The following is a 9,195-nucleotide window of genomic DNA, read 5'->3' as shown; positions in this document are numbered from 1 at the left end:
CCGCGAATACCCCTAGTTGGTAAACTAATGAGACGACTTTACCCGAATATAAGACATGTCACGAGTTCGACACCCTCCCAACTAGTCTAAGATGATGAGTGAGCCAAAAATGGCCTTCATAATGTCCCTGAAGACGAGCTTCGTGTGGGGCCGATTGAAATTATAGGTAGTCAGCCTTTTCTCCTAATATGCTTTAATGTCTTTAAAAGAAAACAAATTAACAATCTAAAAATAATAAATATACATTAATAATACTATTAAATCAAAATTCTATGGTGTTAATTATATATCATTAATGTTATTTGATATGAATTTATAAATAGTTTTATCTTTTATAGATGACAATATTTTCATTATAATTAATTATATATTTGATATATTAAAAACTTTTTCAACTAAATAATAATAAACAATTTAAAATATGATAATTGCCGCATTATTTTAATGAAACTGGAAATGAGAGTCAATAATTTTTATTTTATTAGATATAGTCAAACGTTATAATTTAATAGGACCGCATTTATATATAAAAGGTGTTTGGGATTGCTTATTTGAAACAACTTATATTTTTCTACAAAAGTCTTTATCAACTTATTATAAGTTATAATGGTTTAACTTCTTCAAAAAACTATTCTTACCGGTTTGGTACCGGTATAAGCTGTTTATCCAAACACTAAAAAATGATTATTACCGGTACCACAACAGAATTAGTCAATAAATTGTTTTTATAAACAATCTCATACACCTCGATAATTCAGCTGGTAAAGAGGTTAGACAACTTTGTTTAAATACAAGGGATGTACAAGGTTCGACTCTAGGCCCCTACGAGTGCTAGCCTCAGTTGTTGATTGAGTAAAAAAATATCGCTTCACATTTGATGTCCTTAAAGATGGGTTTCGTGTGAAGCTGGCCAGGATGGCTGATTATCAACTTTTTAAAATACAATATTAATTTATTATACTTTGGATGGAGATTATGATGAATATATATATATATATATATATATATATTATATTGCAGGTAATCAAAATTATATAAGTTCATTAGGTGATTGTAAGATAGCTTAATAGGTAAAAACACTGAATTAAATAAGTGAACATAAATTGGTTTAATTTGGCATTTGTGTTTTTTTTTTGGTAAGTATAGGTTTTTGGGTTAGTTTATACGTACTGGTTAATCTCTTAAGTGATCATCAATAGCTTGAATTCATCGTAGATGAACTTTTTTTTTTGAAATATATAATATTTATATACAATAAATAGAACAAATAAACGTATTCACCATTCTCATCTTTGATAAGATTTGAAGTTTAAATCCCTGACTTCCTAAGAGGCCAAATGCTCACATACAAGACTATGACAACACTTGGATTCAAACAAAGGGAAGGTAGAAATTTCCACTGCATCGCCCTGAAGTTTAACAATGTGACACCCAAGTGGTTAACATGGGTTTCAATTTAAAGTTATATTGATATATGTTGATTAGCAATATATAAAATGATTTTATTTTGACTTTTAGTCAACTGTTGTAAAGTTATACCGAACCAACAATGAAATTAGGCCCACATATATGCTAATATTGTTACCCTCATGTGACCTTAACGCTACACATTTCTTCATGTTTTGATTTTATAAAAAAAACATAACATACACGATAGTAGTTATTAAGTTTGTAACGAATCTTTATAAATACTAACAATCTGATAATAAACATGCCCGCGAAATATATTTACGACATCAGTCTAACAAATAACAACTTAACGAGGTAGGCATCATTGTAAGACGAGCGGGAGGTGTTTCACTCTAGACACTGTTAACGCACATTTACTTCCCTCATGAGCATCATAAGACCATTACGCAGAACGTGTTACCAAAAGTGGTGTCATATACAAAAACATATCCAAGAATTTTTCAGAGCACTATCAAAAGTTCAACCATTCTTATTTTTAGTAAGATTACAATGTTTCATTTATTAACCACAAGGATGATGTCTGATTAGTTTGAGTTTAGGGTTCAAAGGTTAAAAGTGTTTGGAGACCTCAGGTTTGAATCTAAACAGAAATAAAAATCCTCTTATAATCACAGAGGCTCAAATACGATGACTCCAGACTACCGTACTCGGAGATTTAAAACAGAATTTAAGAATTGGGTTTTATAATGAGAATACTGAAATATACCAGAAGAAGTAAATTATGAGTGGCGGCCGACCATAACTAAAAGAGCACACTCCCAAAGCTTAGCTGAGATCGTGTAAAATCAACGGTCCAAGTTGATCAACTGCCATTTAATCCAACGGTTAATAGATCATACGCGTCATGAAGTAGGGCTTCCCCATGAATCCTTCCATAACCTCCTCTCTATCTCTCTCTTATCTCTTTTTCTCTCGAAACTTTCAGATTCGCCGTTTTCATTACAGAAACCTATACGTATACACACATAAATCCCTTTTTCAACTTTGTGATTTATTTTTTCGGTGATTAACTGTGTTCTTGAAGATGCAATCAAGTACCAACGGTGGTGGTTCTGATCCGCAGCAACAACAAACCACCCAGAACAATCAGCCTGCGGTGGTGGCAACCACGGCACCGCCGCCGCCAGCGGTTGTAGGGGTTGGGCCACAACAGCAACAGTGGGTGGCGATGCAGTATCCAGCCGCAGCGATGGTAATGCAGCATCAAATGATGGCGCCGTCTCCGGGACATTACCCGATGGCTCCACACTACATGCCGTACCATCCACACCACCTCCATCATCCGGTGGCGCAACAGCCGCAGCAGGGCTCAGGCGGCGGCGGTGCCGGCGGAGAGAACAGAACGATCTGGGTCGGTGACCTTCATAATTGGATGGATGAGGATTACCTGCGTAGCTGTTTTGCTTCCACCGGCGAGGTATTAATTGATTCAATCTTTAATTTATTGTAATTTACATTAATTTCCGATTTAATACACATTCCATAGCTGCTTCTATCATGTGCTAAATACGATTTGTTCTTAATTTAAGATGTATTCTTATTTGTTAAACATAAATTTTTTGAAATCTTTATTGATATTAATTTAATTACCTTCAATTTGGGTTGTAATCTTCATCGATATACATTGCCTGCCGGCCGGCCATCTTTGCTGACGGTACTGTTGGTGGACATAGCCGCCTTTGCTGATGGTGACGGCGGACCCCACCATCTTTGCCATCGGTGGCGGTGGTCACCGTCTGGAAGACATCTGTGTTGCATCAGACCACTAAATCATTCCCTTAATTATTTGGTAGTTTTGAAAATTAATGGTGTTATATATATTCATGTATATATCTTTTTGATCTGATAGAATTTAAGTTAGACAACACAACTATTTGTTCTTGTTAAGTGTACGTTTAGCACAAGGGACACGACAAAAACTTATTTTCTCATGGGACATCAAAACCAGACGGTAAATGACTGAACAGTACAAAAATGCACTTTGTCCCACCAAGAGAGCTGCAAGAAAGTTAAAAGGGAGATAATTAATAATTGGTAAATTACTAAACTACCTCATGTCATGTTAAAACCCTGCACGTGTTTCACGTGCCTATGATGTGACTCTCGACCGTCCAGTCCATTCCGTACAGTTGTACCAAACGCATCCTAAAAAGGGAACAAAGGGACAGATTATGTTGTTGTATTTGCAGCTAATTAAGTTAAACCTGATTGTTGTTGTCTTCACTTGTTGCAGGTTGCCTCCATTAAAGTTATTCGCAATAAGCAAACTGGTTTTTCGGAGGGATATGGATTTGTGGAGTTCTTTTCGCACGCTGCAGCCGAAAAGGTTTTGCAGACATATACATGCATTGCTATGCCTAATACAGAACAACCATTCCGATTGAACTGGGCCACATTTAGCATGGGAGATAAGCGTTCGAATAATGGTTCTGATCTTTCGATATTCGTAGGAGATTTAGCTGCGGATGTAACTGATACTTTATTGCATGAAACTTTTGCTAATAAATACCCATCCGTTAAAGCTGCTAAAGTTGTGATTGATGCCAATACCGGCCGCTCTAAAGGTTATGGTTTTGTAAGGTTTGGAGATGATAGTGAGAGGACTCAGGCCATGACTGAAATGAATGGCACATACTGCTCGAGCCGGCCCATGCGTATTGGTGCTGCTACCCCACGAAAATCGTCTGGTTACCAACAACAATATGGCTCACAAGGTATGTTCTTGTTTTATTTAGTTTGATTTGTTATTAAATTCTATACGAAAGAGGCATATAACACATTCAATGCACTACAACGAAATCGGATTTATAGAATGTCAAATATGTCTATATATCTTAACATGTTGTTTTATACGACTAGATAATTGTGAGCCCTATTTAAACGTGTTAACTGCTATGATATGATCGTTTTGGCTGAGCATCTTAAGAGGCTTTTAGGACACTTTTGAAATAAACTGTTATATTGGTCTTCTTATATGACCTACGGTGGTTTGGTCTTATTGTAACACCTTTATATATGACCTACAATTGTTTGGTCTTATGAACTGAAGTGTTATAAAGCAGTTTATGAGTACATATGTAGTAGTAACAGTCAATTAAGAAGCCCTGAGCCATGATGCACCAAGGTCTCCCTTTATCTATTGCTAAACCACTTTTGTAGAATACAAATGCAGCTCAATAAGACTTCATTTGCTCTTTGTAATTAGGTGGTTATATGTCGAATGGTGGTTCTCAATCTGATGGAGATTCTAACAACACTACGGTCAGTACGCTTTAAATCGTTTTTCAGTTAAAAGGAAACCATCTCTTGTTTTCTTTTACTTGTTGCTGACCCTTGATCGGTTGTAGATATTTGTGGGAGGGCTTGACCCTACTGTAAATGATGAGGATCTTAGGCAGCCCTTCTCCCAGTATGGTGAGATAGTTTCAGTGAAAATACCCATTGGAAAAGGATGTGGATTTGTACAATTCGCCAACAGGTATATACACACACACACATATATATATATATGTATGTATCTTTTTGTTTTTGATATGTTTGGTCCAGCGGTATCTGGTCACCAGTAAATCCTACTCTCCCAGGAGGTAAAAGGGTTTTTGTTTCTGATATATGTTTGGCCTAGTGGTATCCGTGTTACTGGTACGTGAATCCTAAATCCTAAAGGGGTTTTGTTTCAATATGTTTGGCCTACCGCGGTATCTGGGTTACTAGTAAATCCTTATCGTCTCCTCGGAGGTAAAGGGTTTTTGTTTTTGATATGTCTAACCTAGCGGTATCTGGGTTACTGGTAAATCCTAGTCTCCCTTGAGGTAAATGGTTCAGTTTTCACCAAAGATGAGGAGGGTGTGTGAGAATTTGTTGTGTATATATTATGTACTTTTAAGAAGTTACTATCTTCTGATGATCAGAAGGTCATTGGTATGAGTCATAGAAACGATGATCCAACCCTTGTAATTCTGAGCCTTGGTGCACCAAGGTGGTCGGTCCTAGATGTGTTATGGGTCGTTTTTGTGTTGCCTTTCTAACGTATATTGGCAGAAATAATGCCGAAGAGGCACTGCAGAAATTAAATGGCACGACAATTGGGAAGCAGACCGTGCGACTTTCTTGGGGTCGTAATCCAGCAAATAAGCAGGTACGCAGTCCTCTTGCTCCCGTGCATACACTTAACAAGCACACACTTTGCGTGATAGGCGTTGTAGCAAAATTCAGCTTTATAGGAATTCAAATATCTCTAAGTGTTATAAATAAAAACAGTCTATTAGGACATTTAGACATATAAAACCGATTTTGTTGCACATCCGATTCAGCACACTAATCATCTACATATGATGAAAATTTACAGATGAGAAATGAGTACGGAAACCAGTGGGGAGGAGCGTACTATGGAGGGCACATCTACGATGGATACGAGTATGCCATGACACCACCTCATGATCCAAGCATGTATGCTGCAGCATATGGGGCTTATCCTATGTATGGCATTCATCAACAACAAGTAAGCTAGCTAATATTATATCGAGCGATCGAGGCAGATGGATCAGAGCATCGATCGTAAAAATGGGCACAAATTTGTGTGTTCCATTTGTAGTAGTGTCCTCTTGGGAGTACTGTAGAATGCGCCCAACTCTTTCCTCCCTCTTAATATGGAGTGGTGGTTGAATTTTGACTACATGAGCTAGTTTCGTCGTAGGGTTTCAGTAAACATCGATCGGTCATGTGTTTGTTTTCGCACGTATCGTGTGGGATTTTAACTCTTTAAGACTTGGTATTAGTCGTAATAAACGAAATCACAAAATTTTATATGATGGTTTATTGGCTCGTATACGTATCTTTTGGTCAATCTTTTCGACCTTTAAACCGTTTGTCAACTATTCGGGTAGCCATTTCTCCATGCTCAACTTGTTGAATTGATTGCTATGTCGCTCTTACGGGTGTGATTGATTTCTTTATGCATATCAAAGGTGGTTTAATTTGAGGTTCGAGAAATGATTTCTTTTAGACAAGGTTCTAAATGACATGAAACATCATGCCCTGATAGCGAGGTCAAGTCTAAGGTGTTGGGAGCCACAAGAAGGCCACAACATTTTTCATGGGATGACTTGTGGCGGGCGTCTGGATATATATATATATATATATATATATATATACACACACATGTCTTTTATTATTATTCAGTGAGTCAATGACATCAAGTAATCATTAAAATGAGGTTATATATATAAAAAAATAAAAAATAAACAGTAAGACATTAAAAGGTTAGAATAATCAAATATCATATACTGGGCCATAGCGAGCCACATACTTAACATGGAGTGAGACACGAGTCTTGAGCCATGACGGTTGTCATGACAAATTGACAAGAATCTTACAAAGGTAAAACAAAACCCAATAGTTGGCAAATGAGACCCTACTTGCAACTAGTGAGCCATGGTTCACATAAAACCCTTCAATAATTGATTGCATAGGTGTAATAGAAAGTGACAATCAATAAATGTTTATGCAATAAATTGAAAGTAAAGTTTCAAAAAGCAACTTTACTTTTCTATCTATTTGAAGATTGTTCAGGATAAGGGCATTAGATGTTATTTGGTCAAAGGAATTGAACATTTTAATTCCATCAGATTTCGGCGGATTTCGACGAACCAAACGTCCCTTATATCAATCATTATAGTCACGTCATGCACTTATCGATGATTATTGTATTATGAGTAATATATGATCTTCGTATTATTACCTACGCTGGTGCTAACATGGTGAAACATTAGTGGGGTCATGATCCTACTGTTTTTATCCGGGTTTTAATACCACTTAATCAAATTAAAGTTGTCTATGGTTCTGTTTGTTTACCACTAAATGCTTCTCAATAAAGCAAACCACTAATTCAGTCAGTGGCACAAGTTGTTCGGGAATAAAATTGTCTCTAAGTTATGCGGGAAGCCTCTAATTCGGTCATTAACCTATGCATGGCAATATTATTCGGAGAAATTTATTTCTAAGATTACATTGTAGGTGCCGTTAACCATGTTCTTCACAGTCGATTTTCGTTACTACTCTGATCTTCCTTCTCATTTTTGGTTTTTTTGATATGTAGTTGTACAATAGATCATCTTTGTATTGATTTCATTCGTCTAGGTCTCTACTATTTCAGTCGCCAAGGTCAACCTCTTCCTATTATCTCCACTTAGACCCAATATAATCTATTAGGGTGCATTTGCTTCTCATAACAGGGTAGGACTTGATAGTACAAATTAAATTAAACCCTAAACCTTCAAAATTCTTTCACCCAGTTATCTTAGAGGTTGTTTGTCAGTTGTGAATGGTTTGGTGTAGAATGATTAAGTGGTCAGAATGATTAAGAGGCTCTCATGATATAATGTAAAATGAAATATAATTGTTTAATAGTTGTTTACAATGAAATTAGGGAGCTTAAGATTAAGAAAGAACCATGATACAAAATCATTAAAATAATTTTAGAACCATTAAGAAATAGACTTTCTTTTTTGTCAAACAAGATTCACCTCTTAACAATTCAAATATTGTCTTTTAATAAAACTATTAAGAAGTAAACACACAACCCCTTATTCTCACTTTTCCAATCCTATTGGCGTAGAAAAGACACCCAATAACACCGTCATGACCACTTATTGTTTGTGAATGATCATCTTTTAAAATTTTAAAGGTAATATGATATATCTCCTTTCAGTTGGTAAAATAATTAATTTATTTTTATGAATTCGTTTGATAATATATCATATTACTTACGATATTTTCAAAAAAAAAAAATCAAAAATTGATCATTTACAAACATATACATAAAGAATACTTGCATAGATTACATGTATACGTATATACAAATATAGAGTTATAGACTGTTTGACAGTTGCTGAATGGTTTGATGTAGAATGATTAAATGCTCAGAATGATTAAGAGGCTCTCATGATATAGTGCAAAATGAAATATAATTTTTTGGTAATTGTTTATAATGAAATTAAGGCGCTGAATGGTTAAGGGAGACATGTACAAGATACAAAATCATTCAAAGAGTTTTAGAACCATTAAGAGGCAGACTTTTTTTTTTTATAAACAAGATTCATCTATTAACGATTGAGATATTGCCTCTTAATAGAACTATTAAGAAGTAAACAAACAACCCCTTAATTTCAAACGAAAAAAGTAACCAAATAAAAATAAATAAAGAAATGAATATAAACCACAAAATTCCTTAAATAATGTCTTAAATAACACATTTTCAAAACTCCTTAAATAATGTCTTAAAATCATTTATTTATATGAGTTATTTAAGATTCCACTTTTACCATTTTTATGATTTATTTTTATTTAAAAATATTATTTTCTCTTTTAGACATTTAAGATAAGCATAATTTAATTTTCATTTAAATAATTTCTTTTTTTATTAAAGACATTATTTAAAAAAATTACAATTTTTATCAAAATCACATGTGATTCACAATTACTTGACTTTTTTCAAGATTTTTTCTCTAGTTATATATGTTTAAAGCGTGAAAATTAGCAATTCAAATTAGACATTAAAAAAGAAAAATAATGAAAACAGAATCACATGTGATGCATAGTATAACGTATTTAATATGTATAAGAGCACATGTGATTAAAAACATAATTCATAATTTACAAATATCACATGTAATGCTGTAGATACTTTACATATATTTTCCACTTAAAATTTACTATATATGATCAATA

General features: G+C 34.6%; 1 protein-coding gene across 1 annotated transcript; it reads left to right on the top strand.

Annotated features, from left to right (window-relative positions):
* Nucleotides 1-2,377: 2,377 nt before the first annotated feature.
* LOC112511145 (polyadenylate-binding protein RBP47-like) lies at nt 2,378-6,295 on the top strand. The gene is made up of 6 exons (XM_025116615.1): nt 2,378-2,887; nt 3,704-4,184; nt 4,676-4,731; nt 4,818-4,948; nt 5,509-5,605; nt 5,816-6,295. The coding sequence occupies exons 1-6, from the start codon at nt 2,495-2,497 to the stop codon at nt 5,975-5,977; spliced, it is 1,320 nt and encodes a 439-aa protein (XP_024972383.1). The 5' UTR covers nt 2,378-2,494; the 3' UTR covers nt 5,978-6,295.
* Nucleotides 6,296-9,195: the final 2,900 nt, after the last annotated feature.

The sequence above is a fragment of the Cynara cardunculus genome, assembly GCF_001531365.2.
Source record: "Cynara cardunculus var. scolymus isolate 2C chromosome LG 4, CcrdV1, whole genome shotgun sequence".
Lineage (NCBI taxonomy): Eukaryota > Viridiplantae > Streptophyta > Magnoliopsida > Asterales > Asteraceae > Cynara > Cynara cardunculus.
This window is presented reverse-complemented; position numbering and strand designations above follow the sequence as displayed.